The 22,619-nt window shown below is 36.0% G+C and overlaps 1 protein-coding gene across 1 annotated transcript in view; it reads right to left on the bottom strand.

Annotated features, from left to right (window-relative positions):
• The window catches only part of VPS13A (vacuolar protein sorting 13 homolog A), a 337,780-nt gene that overhangs the window by 282,471 nt on the left and 32,690 nt on the right, over positions 1-22,619 (bottom strand). Inside the window, exons 2-5 of the mRNA XM_044678014.1 lie at positions 20,500-20,543; positions 17,299-17,341; positions 6,403-6,498; positions 6,022-6,135 (exon numbers count right to left, since the gene is read on the bottom strand). Coding sequence (XP_044533949.1) covers positions 6,022-6,135; positions 6,403-6,498; positions 17,299-17,341; positions 20,500-20,543 — 297 coding nt within the window. The remainder of the gene's footprint in view (positions 1-6,021; positions 6,136-6,402; positions 6,499-17,298; positions 17,342-20,499; positions 20,544-22,619) is intronic.

Genomic DNA, 22,619 nt, shown 5'->3' with positions numbered 1-22,619 from the left:
AAGAGCAGTTAAGTATGAATCCAAGGGTAAGACCTAGAGAAAGCAGATGAAAAATTGTGCTTATTCAATGATTGAGGAAATGTACAAAAATACTGAGTAGATATAGAAGCAAAGAAGGAACTAAGAAATGTGGCAAAGAAAAAATAATGAGAGAAGAGGCATTTGGGGAGGGGGAAGTTCTATGTAAGGAGTAATCACTATATCAGTTTAGGTGACTTAAAAAGAGGAATTTCAAGCTTGCACAAAGAATAAAGTGTGAGGACCTGTAAGAAAGCACTGAATAGATCCTTCAGGAATCAGGGACAAAACTGCTCATTATAGAAACCATAGAATAGCTAACTGTATTAATGATTTAAACTGCCTTAAAATAAATTAAGCAATGAGATTGTGAACCAATAGCTTATATACCTAAATTTCTTCAAACATTTATTTGGCCTCTAAGTATAGGCAAGGTATTAAAAGAGGCCAGAGTGATACACATACATATGGTATTATAAATATAAAGAGATAAGTAACAATACAAGTTAGTATGTGCCAAGGTAAAAAAAAAAGTGGTAAAGATAATAAGTGTTATAATAGCTCAAAGAAAGCAGCAATTATTGAGGGTTCAGATATTTAATGAAAACTTTATAAGACAGCAAGATTTGTTCAAGATCCCATAGGAAAAATATGTCTTAGGTAGGGAAATGAGAAGAGTATCCCAAGTAGAATAAATGTGAGCAAAATTTTAAAAAAATTTCAGTTCAGTTGAAGAAGAGAATTCACATGGGAAAGCAAATAGAAATAAGACTTGAACGGCAGATAAAGGTCGGAGTGTATAGGAACTTTGAATATCAGGTTAAGGAGTTAGCCTTTAATCTATACCTAATAAGAAGGCAACATAGGTCTTTAATAAATAGGAATGGAAACATGAAAAAATGTTTTAGGAAGACAATGATTTTAAGATATGGAGGAAAAAATGATGGAGGAAAAAAGAGAGGCAGACAAACCACTAGGAGAAAGGTGAATTAGGATTCACAGCAATAATGTAGACATGAAGCAGTGAGGGGCTTGACTCTGGTGACAATGCAAGGGAAAACATAAGAAAATTATTAAGATTGGTGACTGTCTAGATTTAGAGATGCAGAGGCAATTAAAGGTGTGTTCAAGGTTTTATGTCTGGCTGAATCTATGTCTTCATTCTCTAATCAGTGAAGTCTAAGGGGAAACTAAATAACTCTACAGGAAAGGTGTAATCTTGTGTAATGGACCCTTTGGCAGTCTAGTGAAGCCTATGGATTCCATCTTAGAATTATGTTTTTAAATATTTAAAATAAACTCGACAAGACTGTCAAGGAAATAAATTATATTACAATAGTTTGCTCATCTGTTTTTTAATTCAGAAATCCTAAGTAAAGAATAGTAAGGTGAGTTTAGTTTTAGACCCAAAATTTCAAGACAGAAGCAATTGAAAAAGTATAATGAGAAGTCAGAAGTGAATAATAGAGGATTAAGAACAAAAAATGAATACAAAAATTCAGGAAACATCTTTGTACTGATAGTTGAACATTATATAGCTTTTACTCCAATATTTCTCCTCACTGCATTAATTTTGTACTTGAGCTAGAAAAAAAAGGAAGAGTTTTAGCTAAAAATATACCAGGAGTATAATTGAAGGTCTCCCAGTACAAATATCATATAGTATTTTACAGACTTGCCCCATCCAGTGACTACTATGATGAGCACTATTTATTTAATTAATATTCACTGAATGAATGAATCCCCACCCAAAGCAAAAGGACAGAGAATTCCAGATAGGTAGATAGATATGACAATAATGTCACAAAAGCAATACTCAAATTTGACAGAAGACACTATCTAACTAGACATTTATTGAAATTTTCATTCATATAAAAGCTGGATACTTTATCATCTTGGTTGACTGACAATTTCACCTCTCAGAGAAGAGAGAAAGAAATTAACATAATTTAACTGATGAATATAATCCTAACTAACAGGGAGAACAAATTAGATAAGTAGAAACGATAGTCATTTTCTCCAAAGATATTGTTATCTTCAATCATCAATCAACATATTGTTAAAGAGAGTTTCTTAATCTCTCCCTCTGTCTCTTTAAGAGGCAGAATAGGAGGCAGGAACAGAAACATTTCTAAGTAAGAGTTAGCAGAGAACTGATAATTCCATTACTTAGGAGACAAGGATCATATATAAAGGAGCACTGTTGAGAGTTTAAGGGCTCCTTTTCTCTGGATTTCCTAGAGAGTAATAGCTCACAATGTCTTTGTCTCAGTCAGGCTGGCAGTTTTTACAGTGGAATGTTAGGATATATAAATTGGATTTTAAGGAGGTTGTAGGAGATAAAGGCTTGTTGATTAGCTTAGGTAGGTATTTAGGTAATGAATAAATTCTTAGGTAGACAGTGTAGGTATTTAGGTTAGGGCTGACCCAGGCAGAAGAACCTGCCCAAGAAGGCAGTTAGATTAGGGTTTCTTAGAAATGTTAGGTAAGATTAGAATTTTAGGCATAGTTATAAGATATTAGACAAATAATCTCACTTTCCTCCTTCCTATTTCCTATCTGAACTTCTCAGAATAAATGAAGTGTTTTGTGTTCTTACAAAAGTACTCTCTGTACTTGTGTCAAACTCCTAAAAAAAAATTTAACTCTTCACAATATCAACATTTATTAATCACTTACTATATGCCAGCACTGGGCTAAAGCACTGAGATACAAAAAGAGTCAAGATAGTCCTGCCTGCCAGAAGCTTATAATCTAATTTCTCATGAGTTTGTGAGAAGCCAAGATGGCAGAGAAGTTCAAACTCACCATAAAAATCCTCTCCAACCAGTCTTAAAAGAACACCACAAAACAAATACAGGACTGAAAGAACCAACAAGGAGACAGAGTGAAACAACTTTCAGGAAAAGAAAAACCCAAAAGGTAGGCAGCAAACATCAGGGACACTGAGGTAAGGGGGGGGGGGGGAAGAGTCAGCAGGAAGGCTGTAGAAAGGACTGATGAGCAAGCCAAGAGCAAACCACATCCCTAACCCTACATCTGCTGTTCCAGGTTCAGAATCTAAGTCCAAACCAACATCCAGACCCTGAGACCCTGCCAAGGCAGACAGTGGTTCAACTAACCCACACCTAGGGAAGTCTGGAATTCCAGTACAGGGCAGTCTGTGCTGAATCAGTTTGACCTGTGTGGGCCCAGAGAAAAGCCAAGAGTCCCACTCTGGGTCAGTAGCAAGGACATAGATCCCAGTTTTGATGTAACTGGGAAACCCAAAGGGTTGGGGGACTAGGGGGAAACAGCCTCCTGATCTTCTTGCCAAAAGCTCAGGGTAGAATCCCAAAAGAGGGCAATATCAAGCTCACCATGAAACCAAAAGCTTACACCTAAGCCTAAGGCTAGAATTTGAGCAGCTCCTAACATGATCAAGCACAGAATAAGACTAAAAGTTTACATGCAAGTCTGAGGTGAGAATTTCAGATACCAGGATCTCAAGGGTTAAAGAGGAAGTATAGAAGGAGGCCTGGTTGTGCAACATCTCAAACTTACTATAAAGCATTAATAATCAAAACAATCTGGTAGTGGCTAAGAAATAGTGTATTAGATGAATGGACTAGGTTTTGTAATCAACACACAGCACTTAACGACCAAGTAACTTAGTGTTCAATAAAATCCAAAGATCCAAGCTTTGGGAGGAAGAACTTCATATTTGATGAAAACTGCTGGGAAAACACGAAATTGGTGTGGCAGAGACTAAGCATAGACCAACATCTCACACAATACCAAGATAAAGTCAAAATGGATACTTGATCTAGAAGTAAAGAATGACACTATAAATCAGTGGTTCCCAAACTTTTTTGGCCTACCACCCCCTTTCCAGAAAAAATATTACTTAGCCATCTGAAAATTATTTTTTTAATTTTAATAGCAATTAATAGGAAAGATAAATGCACCTGTGGCCATCACCTCCCCAAACCTAGAAAAGTTTACCTGCCAGACTTATAAGTAAGATAAAAACTTATCAAACAAGTCAAAGAACATTATGAAAAGCAAATAGATGATTTTGATTACATTATCTGAGGGAAACTTTTACAGCAAATGTCTCTTACACAGGCCTAATCTCTCAAATATATAGAGAACCGAGTCAAATTTATAAGACTACAAAGTATTCCCTGATTAATTAATGTTCAAAAGACATAAAAAGGCAGTTCTCAAGATGTAGAAATTAAAATGACATATAGGCATATGAAAAATGCTTCAAATCACTATTTATTAGAGAAAAGTAAATTAAAACAACTCTGAGATATCAATTCACACCCATCAGAATAGCTAATGTGACCAAAAAGGAAAATGATAAATATTGGAAAGGAAGTAGGAAAATCAGGACACTAATGCACTGTTGGTGAACTGTGGACTGATAGAATCATTCTGGAGCACAAAATGGAAACATGTCCAAAAGACCATAAAATTAAGCATACCTTTTGACCTAGCAATACCTCTACTGTGTCTGTATTCCAAAAGGATCTGAGATAGGGGACAAGGAACTATCTGCACAAAAATTATCTTAGCAGATCTTTTTCTAGTGGCAAACAAGTGAAAACTGAGGTAGTATCCATCAATTGAAGAATGGCTGAACAAGTTATGGTATATGGTTGAAACAGAATACTACAATGATGAGTTCAGGAAAACCTGGAAAAAGTTGCATGAACTGATGCAAAGTGAAGTGGAGCAGCACCAAGAGAACAGTGTAACAGAAATATTATATGATGAATGACTGTGAAGGACTAAACCAGTATCAGCAAATCAAGTTTCCAAGTTATCCAAAAGGAAACCAATATGAAAAATGCTATCCAAAGCCAAAGAAGGAATTGTTAAGAGTCTTGATTGTAGATTAAGGCATGCCATCTTCCATTTTAGTTCCTTTGTGAGTTTTTTTTAAATACAGGATTTAAACAATAATTAAAAAGAGAGGGAAAAGAAAAAGATTAGAATTTTTTCAGTAAAGTGAGCAAAGCAGAGAGAGCCAAAAACTCACACCTGTAGTACTTTACCAAAAAAAAGCACAAGCTTCCAAAAAAGAGTCCCATTGATTGGGTTTCAGCCAAATTTATCTTTCAAATGTCACGACATAAAGTGAGCACATAACTTAAAAGGATGCAGCTCAAGTTTTCACCTACACAGTGTGATGTGTCTTTTGTCACAGCATGAGCAATAAGCAAATATGAATTGCATGAAAACACTGGTATAGCCTATACCAGACTATTTACTGACTCAGGGAGGGGGAAAAGAGGAAGGGAGAGAAAGAGAAAACCCAAATCCTATATGGGAAGAAATAATTATGAAAAATTATTTCCACAATGTGAAAGAAAAACATTTTTAAAAAACTAATACTGTCACGAACTTTAAAGTCCACAACAAGCTGGGATTTAGGCAAAAAAAAATTATTTAGCTGTGTTCAGAGCAAAAAGAATAAGGCTAAAACAAGCCCACTTCTCGGGAAAAGCATGTTAACAAACCTCAAAAATAAGAACTACTTGACTCCTTTTTTGCTTAATTTTCTCAGTGATAAAGAATGCACTTTACATTAAAAGGGCAGAATGAACATGACTAAGAAAGATTTGAAGCACATATTGGGTAAGGAAGGACAATGAGAAACTAGTGGGCCCAGAATAGGGTAATCAGAATGGAAAAATGACTCAATTTTAAATTAACTAAATTCTAAATTAGCTAAAAAGAACTAGAAATGTTAACCTGAAAAAAAAAGAAAATTCTTCACAGAGGGAGAAGGAGGAAACATAACAGCCATGTTCAAATATCCAAAAGTCTATTATGTGAAAGATTTGTTCTTATTAGCCATAGAAGGCAGAACCATAATCAATGGGTAGAAGTTGCAAAGAGCATTTGGTTTGCCATAAAGACAAATTACATGACTAGAGCTGCCCCTAAACCAAGATAAACAAAGAATAAACAGTTCATGTTCACCTCTTTTCTGTTTAAATAGCCATTAGCTCTTTTCCTTACCTTTATTTCCCATTTTCTTTTTTGCCTCTTCTATTCTCTTTAATTGATTCTGCTTTAAATCTAAGAGATATTTCTCTTCTTTTTCTGCATCATACTTCATAACTACATGAAATTAAAAAAAAATTAAAACCACCTAAATTTCACAGTTTCATTTTTAAACCTTTTAATGTAATTACTGGTTAAAACAATAAAAACTAAAAGTGAGTTTTTTAAAAAGACATCATGTAGTAAGTTTTAAAACACAATGTTATGATATAGCACATGCCAAAATGTAGTAATGTGAAATGCAAATATCAAAAATGAAAAACACTTTACATCCATTCAAAATAGTCATTTAAAATATACTTTTTTCCTTAAAATTAAACTTACGGGTTGAAGGCACTATGAGTAAATAAATTCCTTCCAATACTGCCTTGACTGGCTCAGTGTAAAGGTTTGTCCAAGGAATCACAAGATCAAGTTTACCTACAGAGACAACAAAAGAGCATTACATTTTAAATAGTTTTTAAAATAGTGTAAAGTCACTTCCTAGCTTTGTGATCCTGGGCAAATTCATTTAGTAGAATTTTTTAGATCTAATTGTGTCCTAATTTCACACTTCCTTTATCAATTCACTATCTCAGTTTCCACAGAGGTTCTTCCAAACACTCCAGCACTCTCTCATGTTTTCCCCTTGCCCCATTCATTTGAGACCTTTGCCCATTTTGCAGGAAACAATTTTCCATGAGCTTCTTCTCCATCTCCTATCATTCAGACTCCTGCCACAATCTCTTCCTTCACTCCTGTCTCATATGATGAAGTGTCCTTATTTCTTGCCAAGGCTAATCCCTCTCCCTGCACAAGCAATCAATCTCATTCTAGCCTATCTTCAACAAACTGCCCCCTCTATCATCCCCACTCTTTTATCTTATTTTTTTTTTCAGTCTCTCCCTCTCTACTAGCTCCTTCCCAAATGTCTATAAACATGCCAGTCATATGTCCCACATCCTCAGAAAAACTTTGTTTGATCCTTCCATCCTTGCTACCCACCATGCTTTATCTAAACTCCTTGAAATGGATGTCTATAATAGATGCCTCCACTTCCTCTTCTCTCTTTTTATTACTCTAAATTCTGACTTCTGATTTCATCATTCCACCAAAATAATACTCTCTCCAAAGTTGCCAGCGATCTCCCAATTGGCAAATCCAAGAACCTTTTCTCAGTCCTCATTCTTCTTAAACTCTCTGTAACCTCTGTCAATGTTATTCACCTCTTCTCCTTGATACCCTCATCTCTCCAGGTATTTTAGAAAGGTTGCTTTCTCCAGGTTCTTTTCCTATCAGATTGCTTCTTCTCAGTCTACTTTGATGGATCCTCCTCAAGGTCATACCATCTAATAATAGATGTCCCATAGGATTTCTTTCTTGGATCTCTTCTCTTCTCCCTCTCTAATTCTTCATTTGATGATCTAACAGCTCCCAAAAAGGCAGCTCCAGATAAGGCACAATGGATAGAATGCCAGATCAGGAGTCAGGAAGACCTCAGTTAAAATTTGGCCTCACAAAATTGGGACACTAATGCAGTGCAGGTGGAGATATGAATTGATCCAACCACTCTGGAGGATAATTTGGAATTATGCCCAAAAGGCGTCAAAATAATGCATATCCTTTGATCCAGTAATATCACTAGTAGGTCTGTATCCCAGAGATTTTTTTAAAAGGGCGGGGGCGGGGGGGTACAAAAATATTTATAGCAGCTCTCTTTTTTTTTTAAAACCCTTAACTTCTGTGTATTGGCTCATAGGTGGAAGAGTGGTAAGGGTGGGCAATGGGGGTCAAGTGACTTGCCCAGGGTCACACAGCTGGGAAGTGTCTGAGGCCAGATTTGAACCTAGGACTTCCTGCCTCTAGGCCTGACTCTCAATCCACTGAGCTATCCAGCTGCCCCTTTAGCAGCTCTTTTTGTAGTGGCAAAAGAATTGGAAACTGAACAGGATGTCCATCAACTGGGGAATGGCAAATTGTATTATATGATGGTGACGGAATACTATTGTGCTATAAAGAATGATGAATAGGATGATTTCAGAAAAAGCTAGAAAGATCTACATGAACCAATGCAGTGAAATAATCAGAACCAGAAGAACATTGTATACATTAACAGCCACTTAGCTATTCTCAGTAATACAATGATCCAGAACAATTCTGAGGAACATATGACAAAGAATGCTATTCACCTCCTGAGAAAGAACTCTTGGAGTCAGAATGCAGATGAAAGCATACAATTTTTCACTTGTTTATCTGGGATTTTGTTTTGGGGTTTTGGTTTTTATATGATTATTCACTTATAAAAATGAACAATATGGAAATATATTTTGCATGAAAATACATGTATAACCCACATCAAATTATTTGCCAGCTCTGGGAGGGGGGAGAGAAAGGAAACAATTTGGAACATGTAATTTTGGAAAACTTATGTGGAAATTTATTACCTGTAATTGATAAAAGAAATAAATTATTAAAAAAAATAAAATTTGACTTCAGATACTTACTAGCTGCGTGTGACTTTGAGCAAGTCACTTAACATCTCTTGGCCTCAGTTTCCTAAACTATGAGAGTAATAGCATCTGCTATTACTAACAAAGGGTTATTGTAAGGATAAAATGAAATGTTTGTAAAAAGTGCTTAGCAGAATGTCTGGCACACAGTGGACACTATAGAAATTTCCTTCCCTTTCCTTCCCCTCATGAGGATTTCAAAATCTATTTAATCTGCCCTGACATCTTTGCTGACCTCCAGTATCCCATCTCCAACTGCCTTCCAGAGATACTCGAACCTGGATGTCCAATAGACATCATAAAGTTATTATGCCCAAAACTGAACTTATTATCTTTCCCCTTTCCCTCATTTATTTCCAAAGTTTTCAAATACTGTCAAAGATACCACCATCCTCCTAGTCCCCCAGGATGTTATTAATTCCTCACCACTTTCATTCCCACCCCACCCCCTACATCCAATCTGTTGTCAAGGCCCGTCTATTACACTTCTTCAACAACTCTCCAATACTCTGATACTGTCACCAAAGTCAGCCTGCCACAAGCCTATTCCTACTCCAGGCCATCTTCAGTTCAGCCACCAAAGTGATCTTAAAGCACAAGTCCAACCATGCACCCCTTCTTACTCAACTCCAGTAGCTGCCTATCGTCTCCAAGATCAAATACAAAAGCTAGCTCTCAAAGCCTTTCATAACCTAGCAACCCCAACACTTTTCCAGCCTTCTTATACCTTAATCCCCAACACATAGTCTTCAATTGTTCAGTTGTCAATCATATCCAACTCTTCATGAACCCATGGACCATATTCCCCAGGAAGTTTTCTTGGCAAAGATACTGGAGTGGTTTGCCATTTCTCAAGTAGATTAAAGCAAACAGAAATTAACTGACATGGCCAGGAAAACACAGTGAGGGTCTGACATCTTCCTGATTTCAAGTTTAGCATTCTTTCCACTGAGTCATCTAGCTGTCTCCTGGCTATTTCACAAACAAGACATTCCATCTCTTGGCTTTGGGTATTTTCTCTGGCTGTCCTCCATGCCTGGAATGTTCTCCTCTTCTCATCTCCAGCTATTGATTCCCTTTGCCTCTTTCAAGTCCTAACTAAAATACCTTGTTATGCGGGAAGCCTTTAAAAACCCCTCTTAATTTTAGTGCCTTACCTCTTTTAATTATTTCTTATTTATGCTATATGTAACTTATTCATATCTATTTGTTTGCCTGGTGTCTCCTCTACTGTATTATGAGTTCTTTCAGGACAGGGACTATCTTTTGCCTTTCTCTGTATTCCTTACACTTGGCACAATACCTGGAACATGGTGTGAAGATGAGATTAACTCTCCCCTGCCTATTTTTTAGATTTAATCACCAGAAGTGTATACACCCTACATATCCTTAAGTATGGGGAGGTCTGTGACCCATGTGGGCTATCGTGGGTGACAAATCCAAAATGACTGATTGCCCCCTAAGCAAAGTTAAAGCTGCAATTGGTCCACATAAAGTGGAAGGAAGGCACAAGAAGTGACAAAAGGAATGGTCTTTAAAAGTGGTGAAAAAACATCCTGTGACCAGCTCATTTGCCTTCAAACTTGGCCCTGGAGGAGCTCCAGCTTGGGACCTTGGACTGCTCTTGGATCTTCCCTTAGGACTACCACATGGCTGAGTGAAAAGGCTGACTCCTTTCCTGGCTCCTGGAAAGACTAGCATCCACAGAGGCCCCCATCTTGGAGGAGGAGGCTGCATGGCTGGAATCTTTGCTTAATTTAACCCTAGGCCCTCCAGCTGGGGCTTTGGAGACCTGCCGGAGTACAACCAAGGCCTGAGCAAATAATCTAACTCATTAAGCTAGATTTCTCATTCTACCCTCTTTCTCTTTCCGCTACCTAATTTTTTCCCTCTATTTTGTAAATAAACTACTAAAAAGTCATTCTAACTTGAGTAATAATTTTGGTAACCACATTTCTCATATATTTAGTCCAACCATTTTATTTTAACCCTTACAATGGTAAGCACTATAATAAAGTCATAAAGTCAGCTGGTCATAAAATAAATTAGAATGTCTCTCTTCTCTCATTGCTCATACTTCTAGAAATGTTAGCTATACATAAAACAAGAAAACAAAATCAATAGAATATAAACACTAGAAAATGGGAGAAAAATCATACCTATCTGCAGATGGCAGGATGATATTCTTAGAAAACCTTAAAGATTCTTCAAATGAACTCAATGAGATGATTAATAGCTTAAGTAGCAGAGTACAATTTTTTATATATTACTTATGAAAAACAGAAATAGCAAATACTGGGACTATCAATTGTTCTTCCCTACAAGTGGGTTAAATTTGAATTCACAGGGTATACTTTTATTGCTATCCTATCACTCCCTTTTGTTTAATCCTTCCCTTTCCCAGTACAGATAAGAATGTTGTTTGGTTGGTGATTGTCCTTTGTACTGGAAGAAGGCCAAAATGATATTACTGGTGATACCTTTTGACTTGTATATATAAACTGGATTTAAGTGAAGCAGAGTTGCATAAAGTCATCAGCCTCACTCTCTTTTCCAGAGTCCTCAAAGTCCAGTGACAAAAGTCAGGATGACTGCTGATGGCTGGGATCCAGTGGATGGCCTTGGCTTCATCCATGTCTAACTAAGCTCTTAAGCACTCCACAGTAGCTGCTTCTGTTACCTTCATGGCTACTGGAACAAATTGTTGGCATCTGTCCATTATACCAGAAGAAGTCTTCACATGCTTGGGGTACACATCCCCCTATCTCACCGACTCACTGAGGTCAGGTGGTTATTCTCAACCTGGGTTAACCCACCTGCCTAGAAAGTTTACGAAGGTATGGCCACTGTGCATGCTATAGCTTCTTAGAGCCACAGGTGAGATCTAGGTGGCAGGTGGACACAAGGAGAAAAGCAGGCCTGAAAAGGACTAAGCAAGCCCTCATACCAAAGATACTACTTTTCCCTGAACACCGCATATAGCCCAGATAAGAATCCCTCCTGTTCCCTATATCACCATTTTTCTATTTCAGTATTGTTTTGTGCCCCTTTCAAAGAAGTGCTTCCCTTTTACCCCCTTGTTCACCTCTTTCAAGATTCCAAATAATGCTATTTCTCAATGAATGCAAGAAGATATAATAAAAAGTGTTCTCTATCTATAGAGGTTAAGAAATGACAATTCTATTCTTTATCTTTTCTTTCACTGTTTATCTCTGTTAACTTTGTTTTCAACCTCACTCTTTAATCCACTCTGATGTCCTGTCATATTCCTTCTCGACCTATAAATTGTTTTTCTATCCTAAGCTTTACCTTCACAGATACTCAACTGTTTCCTCTCTCCTGGAGGGGTCAGCGATAAAACTATGACATTATCCTGGGGGAGCTGATTTTAAGAATCCAAACACTGGCTTCTACCCAGAAGAGTTCTCTTTATTTCCTTTGTCCCACCTATCCACTATCTGGGCTCTGAGGAGTTATATTCATGTTCCTATGTACTCTGCTGACCATACTCTTGCTCTATCCAGATGAAATTAGATGTTTCATTTCTTAGTCTTTATTATCTGAAAATATTTCTTTTTCTTCCTATTTGGTCAGTTTCTCAATTAAATATCCTGCTCCCCTCTAAGTTCTTTTGAAGGAATGATTACACTTCTTCCCTCTTACTGAATTCCCAATTATTTCCTCCAATGTTTCAACTCAATTTGTAGCATATGTGATTTTGGAGTGCCAACCCCATGTCATTCTGGAATATCATATTCCAGTTTTTCCCTTGATTTCTTATACTATGAAATAATCCCATTCTTAATTGTTTCTACTTGGAATTCAAAAGATTTTTTCATTGCTGTTCTCAAGATTTGTCCTTTAATATAGCAATTCTGAAATCTAGTTATAATGTAATGACTATAGTGATTGAGGCAAGTAGGTAGCAGAGTGAATGGAGTGCCAAGCCTGAAGTCAGGAAAACTCATATTCCTGAGTTCAAATCTGGCCTCAGATACTTACTAGCTATGTGATCTTAAGTAAGTCATTTAACTCAGTTTGCTTCAGTTTCCTCATCTGTAAAATAAACTAAAGAAGAAAATGGCAAAGCACTCCAGAATCTTTGTCAGAAAACCTCAAATGGGGTCACAAAGAATTAGACATGACTAAAACAACTAAATAGTGATTTACTTATTTTCCCCCGTGTTTTTAATAGGAATGAATATTATATTTTATCAAAACCTACTTATACATTTATTGCTATAATCATGATTTTTACTACCTTTGTTATTATCTGATCAGTAGTTTTCCTTAATATTAACCATTCCTGCATTCTTTGTATTAAGTTCCATTTGGTCACAATTTATAATATTTATGATGTATTGTTGTAGTTTCCTAGCTAGTATTTTAACTAGAGTTTTTGCATCATATTCATTAATGAAATTAGTCTATAATTTTCTTTCATTGTTTTTGCTGGTTTAGATAATAGTACCATATATGTTTCATAAAAAGAGTTTGGTAAAACTCTTTACCTATTTATTTCAAACTGAATAGTGATTTAAACTTGGGGTTTTATTCAGTGTGTATTTCTGGGACTCGACTTGAAAGGTGTTCCATTTCCAATATTTATAGGCAATTTTTCTGTAGAATACCTTGGAAAATAATCTTTTTATTTTTCATACCTGTCGGAAGACCTAAAACCTCCTGGCTTCACTGAAAATGCTCCATTTTTCATCTACAGAACTACTTGGTTTTGGTCCAGGAAACATCACACTCCAACCAAGATAAACCAACCATCTGAAATCTTATGCTAAATAACTCAGATTTTTTAAATGAAGTATTTTTTTTTATTTAATTAAGAAAAAATTTCCACGGTCACATGATTCATGTTCTTTCCCTCCTCCCCTCCCATCCCCCTCCCGTAGCCAACACGCAATTCCACTGGGTTTTACATGTTTCATTGATCAAGACCTATTTCCATATTATTGATATTTACATTAGGGTGATCATTTAGAGTCTACTTCCCCAATCATATCCCCATTGACCCATGTGATCAAGCAGTTGTTTTTCTTCTGCATTTCTACTCCCACAATTCTTTCTCTGGATGTGGATAGCATTCTTTCTCATAAGTCCTTCAGAATTGTCCTGAATCATTACATTGCTGCTAGTAGAGAAGTCCATTATGTTCGACTGTACCACAATATATCCATCTCTGTATAAGGTTCTTCTGGTTCTGCTCCTTTCACTCTGCATCAATTCCTAGAGGTCGTTCCAGTTCACATGAAATTCCTCCAGTTCATTATTCCTTTTAGCACAATAATATCCCATCACTAACAGATATCACAATTTGTTTAGCCATTCCTCAATCAAAGGGCATCCCCTCATTTTCCAATTTTTTGCCACCACAAAGAGTGAAGCTATAAATATTTTTGTACAAGTCTTTTTCCTTATTACCTCTTTGGGGTATAAACCCAACAGTGCTATGGCTAGATCAAAGGGCAGGCAGTCTTAAAGTCCTTTGGGCATAGTTCCAGATTGCCATCCAGAATGATTGGATCAATTCATAATTCCAGCAGCAATGCATTAATGTCCCTATTTTGCCACATCCCTTCCAACATTTGTTATCCAATCTGCTAGGTGTGAAATGGTACCTCAGAGTTGAATAACTCAGTTTTTGATACCCACTACTTTTTCAATTTCCTAAACTGCCTCTTCTCCTTTGGAGGGTTAGAGGACTAATTTGTTGTAGTTCAAGTTGTTGTTGTGACCCCAGGAACCATATTATGCTAATACCATGCTTGCAAAGATATTGGAGTGGTTTGCCATTTCCTTCTCCAGTGGAGCTCTAAACTATTCCCAAAACCTTCCACCAAATAGGGCTTAAATCTGAACTTCCCAGGTAACTCTCCATTTTCCTTCAGCAGCTCTGTTTAGTTTTCAGTCCACAGAACAGAAGTGACCATACACACATCCCTCAGATCCCTGCTTTACAACTCTCTTTTGTGTATTATCTTCTCCCATTCCATAGTAGGCTCCTTGAGGGGAGAGACTGTTTTTCTTAAATGTGTCCCTAGTGCTCCGCTCAGTGCCTAGTACATAGTAGGTACTTAATAACATGTTTACTGAAGTGAATTTGCTGTTTTCCTTCAAGTTCTAGCTAAAATCCTACCTTTTACAGAAAGTCTTTCCAAAATCACCTTAATTCTAATGCCCTCCCTCTGCTGAATATAAGAAGCACTCTAAGGAAAGCAGCCATGCTTGCCTGAGATTGCTGGCAAGGTCCCAATCTCTCACACAAAGGCACTGCTGCTCTTGGCCAAATGTCATCATTAAACCCTGAGTTCTCCCTCACTCTGAAGAGCAAAGAAGTCCTTGTAACATCATGACTGAAAGTACCAAACCTGCCTTTCCCCCAAGAACAGATTAGCAATCACTGTTTCTCAACTTGCTTATGTCTGTAATAGCAACCATGGTAATATTCATATGTAAAGTCATTTTCATAAATATCATCCTATGGGAAAGTAACACCCCCCAAGAAAGTTGTAATGCTTAATATTTTAGCCTCTATAAAAGTTTTTCTCTTTGTCATAATAAATGAAGATCACAGCACCCAGTCATGGTGCCATGATTCTTCTGCACGGTCCTTCTAAGGCATGCTGGCTGCTTTTCTCAGTGGGCCTCTCAGAATATTTCCAATTTATCAAGCATACAGCTTGTTTATATAGAATTATTTGTATGTTTTCTTTCCCATTAGATTGTAAAATCCTCAAAAGCAATATACTGCCTCTTTTCTTTGTATCCCCAGCACTTAGCACAGTGCCTGGGACATATGTACTTAATAAAAGCTTACTAACTGAATATTTCTTTGTAACTAATCTTTTAAAGTTCTGCATGATTGTTCTGCAGCATTTTCCTGTATTCTTTCCACTCTTTTTATTTTTTTTAAATGTGTTCCTCTGCATTTCCTTTCATCTCTGCTTTTTTGTGTTCCAATTAAAACTTTTTAAAATAACTAATCAGAGAAGGATGGGAAGGATGGTAATATTTCCCCTTCTTTCACCAGCTTTTTCCTTTTTCCATAATAATAATACCAGATAATAAATAAAAATAACTTAATAGATATGTTGAAAAAATTTTAAATCTTATTTACTATTATATAGAAAGTATCTCTTATAAACCCATAGGTTCATAAACTTGGAGCTAATCATAGATTAGTCCTGAGAGACCATTTTAGTCCAATTCTTTCAATTTACTGAAGAAAAAAAAATGAGGTCCATAGAGATTAACTGAATTGCCCATTTTTTTGTGAATTGTCACAAAAGTAATGAGTAGAGAGTATAGTCCTCTACTCCAGATCCAGTATTCTTTTCTCTGAGCCATGCTAAAAGAATAAATTCTCCACCTCATTAGATTTGTTGATTTCTTTAAGAGTTATAACTTGTCCTTATTTTTTTAAATGTTCTTTTGAAATATTCCGGAAGCTTTTAGAGGTACTTCTTAGTTGTTTCAGAATTTGTTCTGCTATATTCACTTCCCTTAGGCAACATATTATAACTATGCAGCAAGGAACTCTGAGGGAAAGATGGGAGGTGGTATGGGTTATTCAAGTCAAACCATATACACCATCTTGGCCCCTACCTCCTCATAGACCAAGATAAAGATAGCCCAACATCCCTTAACCCAAGAGTCTTGAGAATATTATTTCCTCCACCCAGATGGATGTTCTTGGCCTAGAAAGAAACCCATCACCATTACCAATGGCCACCACTGGATATATAAGCTCAGGAACCCCAGAAGTAGAAGCTCTCTCCAAACCATCAGTCATCAATCCCAGGAAGCAACCAGAGTAGAAATTCAGCCCCGCAATTGCTTCCACAGATGCTAGAACTACAACTACTAATGCCCACAAAAAGAAAGTTCTTGCTAAAAGCACTTGGTGTTGTCAAATGGTTCAACATGATGGTTCAACAGAAACTGATAATTTTATCAATGGAAATAAAATTAAATATCTATTGTCATCTCTTATGCCTCTACCTTCAGGTAGAGAGAGGATTGAGGATTTCAAGGTAAGAGATTTGACCTTGTCATCTGATTTACAGGTGAAATCTTCTACAGGTATCACTTCCATTAAAATATTGGCTCCTCGAGAGGAGGGATGATTTTTATTTATCTATTTGTATAGCCAGCACTTGGCACAAAGTTTTGTATATATATGCCAAGTGGTTAAATGCTATTCCTCAGTATACTCTGACTTGGATTTTCAGGGCTAAAAAGTAGTTGTCCACTGAAATGGCTCTTTTCTTCAAATGCTTACTCATTTCTCCTCCTAGTCAACTTCTGTCTGTGTCAATTATAACTATGGTGGTAGTTTGGGTTTTTTCAGGTTGACAGAACCTAGTACTGTGGAAGCATTAACGAAGGTAAATATCAAATTCAGCAATTATCAAGGGCTTGGTTAAAGCTTAGCAATACTGAGAAAATTATGATATCTTTAATGAAAATGTGTTTAGCATCTATCCCTTTACCCTGCAGAATGCCCAGCACTGTAATATCTCTCTCTCCACTTTTCTTTCTGATTCTCGGGGTTGGAAAAACAGTCCCCAACCCCCTACCCAACACCCAATCCCCAAGATAAGAATAATTAGTTGAGCCTTTCAAAGAGCCTCCAGGTTGTTTTCTGGGCTCATAAGCCAACTCTCTATTCACTACACACCATGATATTGGCCAAATATATCAAATGAATTTAACTTACCTATAGATCCAGATTTGACTTTAAATGGTATATTCAGTTCACTCTATAAAGAGAATAAAAATACATTTAAACAACACAATGAGAGAGAGAGAGTGTGTGTGTGTGTATGTGTGCATGTATGTGTGTGCGCACATGCCTTCCTATCTCACCTAAAAAGCTCTGACTTCTCCATTACCAATCTGGGCTAGTTTACCATTGTTTAGGCAGTCTGGTGGCCACCATTCCTAGAAGCTCACCAAATTGATGCCAGAATTAGCGCAGACAGCAATGATCAGCTTTAACCATAATGCAGTTTAGAACTTCCAAGCTCAAGTAATCTGCCAGCTTTGACTCCCCCATAACAGAAATAACAAGCAAATATCACTGAGTCCAGTCAGTTTTTTTTTTCTTCCCAACTTGTTTAGGAACATAAAAAGGAACCTTTGTGGAATTAATGTTCATACTATTTTTTTAAGTTTAAAATATATCATTTGGGAGAAAATTCTTTCTTTGTAAAACAAAGTATTCTTTTTTCTCGTTACTAAAGGAATTTCAAAAAGTGGGAGTTTTATTTATTATTAGAACTGTGGGCTTGAGCTGCAGAAAATCTAGTTGCCTCTACGAGAAGGTAGCTAATGACCGAATTGATTATGAATTGATTTTGCCTTACTCAGAAACTACTCCCATTGTTAAGGACTCAATTTAAAAGAAAGCAAACAAATCTAAAGAACAAGAAATCTACTCCCCCGTTCAGTCTAGTCTTTGGTCTTTTACTCTTCCATCTTACTCAAGTTTCTATGAATTCACATATCCAGGAAGTCTCTCCTACCTCCTCCCATTTAACTACCTCTTTCTCTGTATCTCAATGGAGATCCCCAGTACCACAGTGCTGTGGGGGGGAACTGAGGCTACAATCTTTTCATTCAAGATTAAAGACCGTTTATTATAACTATGAGGGTAGTTTGGGGTTTTTTTCCCAGGTTAAAAACATTTAAAATGTATCTGTTCTGTGGAAGATTAATGAAGGTAACTAACAAATTCACCAAGTGCTTGATTAAAGTTTAGCAGTACTGAGATGACTAAAGTTTAGCAAAACTGAGAAAATTAGATCTAAAATTAATGTAATGACAAGGATAAATCTGGCATTGCTATACTTAAGTGAATTAAAATTTTCCATAGCATGTTCTTTTAAGGTAAAGTTGATAGACCTTTATATTTCTTCAAATTCAAGGGCTCATCAGTTGAAAAGTTAACTTGAGAATAAGTTATTTTGCTATACACTTGCTCAAGTACAAAATAAAGCCTTTTATAATCAAATTTTATCAAAACAATCTATCTAAATAATTCCTATTTGTTATATTTTAACCTGAAGTAAGCTAAAGTTTGTCTTTCAATAATAATATATAAATAAAAACATTTGTTAAGACCATTTAAGAGTAAACATGAGTAAAAGTAAGCATGAGTAAAATTAACTTGCTTAACAAAATAAACTGGCAAGCCAAAGTATGCCATCAATTATTAGCTTTATCTGGTCATTAAAGATAGGACCTCTACTTAGAAATACAGAGTAACAAAAGTCTTAGTGCAGTTTTAATATGCTTAAAGCTGCACTAAGACTGTTTGAACACCCTACTTTGTTTTCATTTAGAATTATTGCTTTATGTGTTGAAACTGGCTTTTATAATATATATGTATTTTATATATATTAAATATAATATATAATAAAAAACTTTAAAAGTAATTTTATAGAATAGACCTCTTTTCCCTTCTTTGTCTGAATTAGTGATGTTTTTACTATTTAATAAGCACTGCTATGGGGATGGACTTCAGAAAGAATGCTAAGTTTAACAACAGGATACTACTAGGGCTTTTAAAAGGAAAACCTAGAGAACCTCAGACATGACTTGTCAAGTCAAAAGATAATATAAAAATCACCTCTCCTTCACTAATAGTAACAAAGTGCTGAAGAAATGCAGAAAATCTGGCTTTTTATTCTTTGGAACACCACATAATAAGTGAGGTAGTAATGACACAGAAGAACCTGAGCACCTTCACATTTCTATTGTGGATGTCCTCCTTAGCTTCCACAAATGAATCTTTATACTCTCAGTACTTCAAAAATCAATAGGGAAAACGAGATTTTCTTATAATGGTGTAGTTGTTTAGATTTGTTGGTGACTATTGATTCCCCAAATCCCTATGATTCAATAACAGTAGAAAGATAGGAAAGTACCTGTGAACTGAGAAAACACAGCATTTAGAATTGGAAGAGACCTTAAAGGTCAACTTGTTTCTCAGTCTCCCACAATTAAAAGAAGCCTTTCTACAACATTCCTGAGAAATGAGCATCCTTCGAGTTTTTAGAAATCCCTTCAGTAAAAGTGTTTATGACTTCTGAAGGCAACACATAAGAACTGTGATCTTAACATAACACCTAGTAGAGATGGACCTCCCTTTAAGTTAATTTGATATACTGATATAATTGATACAAGTTAATTTGATATAGTAAATTTAATATATTGATATGTAGCAATGTGATTATACTTTAGACCTCATTTACCAAAATATATGCCAAAAATACACATTATAAAATGGTTATTTGTATGCCAAAAGTATTCTTCAACAAATAAATTTCTCTTAGCCATCTCTTCTTTTATAAAGCCATCTCTTCTTTCATTCAATTTAAATGTAACAACTATTGAATAAAGTACAATATCATAGGATCATAGATTCAGAGCTAGAAGGGACCTCAGAGATCATTTAATCTAACTCTTTCTTTTTAAAGATGAAGAAAATGAAGCCAATAGCAGAATGTGATTTGAATCCTGATCCTCTGACTCCAAATGGAAACTGCAAGTTAAACAGGCAAAAAGTAAAGTTCATTCAGATTACTATTTTTCCTCCTAAAATGTAAGCTACTTTTTCCAGGAGTATATATACAAAAATTCAACTCTTCAAAAGGCTTACTTACTACTCCTTATCAGTACTAGGAATAAATTTCCAAAATCAAATTTAATGATTATTTTAAAAGGAGATAAAAGTTCCATCAAAAGAATTAATACAAGGGCTGTCTATAACATAATACTCTTAATTCTGAAGTTTCTAAAATTGAATTATATTTTCAACCCACAAATTTAATTTTGAAAAGTAAAGGGTCAATAATATATATGCTTATAACTAAGTTTGTTAATACTTTCCAAATTCCGTATTGTTTAAACTTACCAATGCATTTTCTTTAATTTCAAGATTCTTAAGGGCTACAACTCCTAAAGCAAATTGAAAAGAAAAGAATTCAAAATCTTTACATTTACTGAAAATTAATATTAAAATACATTTATTATTAATTTTTCACTGTGGTCAAACTTTGACACTTTTAAAGATTTATTATTCCACCACTATGTAATCACCATCAGGAAAAACTCCAAAAAAATAAACAAAATTTTCCTTTAGAGAAGTCTTCTATATTAACCAGATATAAATTTTCACCATACTGTAAATTTAGTTTTTACCAAAATTTTCATTTGACTATAGTTTCTTATGTATTTGAAGGTAATTCATAGCCTTTATGTAATTTAGTACTACCAGAATTGTCTCCAAATCTTATTTCCCTCTCAAAATTCATTAGATCTTGCCATTCGTCAAACTACTATCTTGCATCTCTCTCTCTCTCTCTCTCCTCCTCCACTCCTGCCACCTATACCAGAATATACCAGATCCTCTTTTTTCTCTGAACTCTAGGCTTCAGTAACCTGCATTTCCTTGGAATCAATCCTCTATTTATATGTGTGAAGTAAATTATTTAGGGAACACTGATCCTGATTACAGTCTAGGCCTGGCGTCTCCTGGTGGCAGCATGAGCATCAGCACCACTGTAAGTAAGCATCAACGTGCAATGTTGCCTCAGAGAAAGAGAAACTAGTGGAGTTTAAAGGGCAAATATGGGCAGGAGAGAGTTCTTTTTACTTGTGCTCTTCAACAGACTGACTCCCTGGCCTGGCTCTTGGCAAGTGGTAGCACAGCATGGAGGGGACCATGAGGGTATGAAATGTGGAACCTGATACCTTAAACTAGTATGACTGAAATCTCTCTCCTCTCTTTTTATTAATAAATGCTTATAAATCTGGTGCTGAGCCTACTGACCACCTTATATTAGTGACACATTTTCCTCAAACTATATTAACATCTCAGCAACGATTGCTAGATATTGATTGTTTCACCTTCATGTCTCACCAGCAGCACTAAAACTCAACTTACCTTCCTCACTAAATGTTCATTTTACTAGTCTCCCCTTATTACTGCTTAGAATACTGCTATCTTCCCAGGCACCCAAGTTTACAACTTTGGAATCATCTGTAATTCTTCTCTTTCATAGCCATATCCAACCAGTTATATTACTTTACTAAATATAAATACTACCTCCACAACATCTTTTACATCAGTCTCCTTTTCTCCATTCACACTGTTATCACTGTCATAGCTCTGGTTCAGGTATCCACCATCTTTTACCTGAATTATTATAAAAGCATCCTAATTAGTCATTCTGCTCAAAATCTTTCTCCTCTCCAATTCATGATTCAAATCACTGTCAAATGATTTCTATAAGATCTTTCTGAACATATCACTACTTCTTGTTCAAAAATTTTCAGTATCTCCTTATTGTTTCTCTAATGGACAAAAAGTTCCCTTCCCTAATCCTGGCATTTAGACCCTCCACATTAAAGCTTTACCCTGTATTTTAATTCTTATTTCTCATCACTCTGCATTCCATGCAAATTGGTCCTAGTGGATCTTCTCCCAAACAAGACCTTCCTTTTCTGCAGACAATTCTCTGTGCCTGAAATGTACTCCTCTCATCTCCCTACCTTTTCAAAAAACTGTCTTTCGGCCTTAGCTCAGGCACTACTTACTCCATTCAACCTTTCCTGGCATTTCCCAGTTTGAAAATGTAGTCTCCCTCCTCAAATATTCTTACAACAATCTGTCCAGATTTCACCACCTTTGAGGCACCATCAACTTTCTTCCCCATATAATACTTATATAGGTATGATATATGCCATTAAAACTCCAGAAGAAAAGTAAAGTATTCCTCAGCAGCCAGAACCATTTCCTTCTTTATCTAATGTCAACAGTACCTACCACAGTAAATGTTTGTTGGATGCATTTTGTTCATCAGTTATATTTTCTTAGCCATCATCAAAACCAGGTTTCCACTAGTCAGAGGAAAACTTCCCTTGATCTTGCCATTCTCTCAAGGTAGTCTCTCTCTCTCTCTCTCTCTCTCTCTCTCTCTCTCTCTCTCTCTCTCTCTCTCTCTCTCTCTCCCCCTCCCTCTCTCTCTCTCT

Source organism: Gracilinanus agilis, chromosome 1, assembly GCF_016433145.1.
Source record: "Gracilinanus agilis isolate LMUSP501 chromosome 1, AgileGrace, whole genome shotgun sequence".
Lineage (NCBI taxonomy): Eukaryota > Metazoa > Chordata > Mammalia > Didelphimorphia > Didelphidae > Gracilinanus > Gracilinanus agilis.
This window is presented reverse-complemented; position numbering and strand designations above follow the sequence as displayed.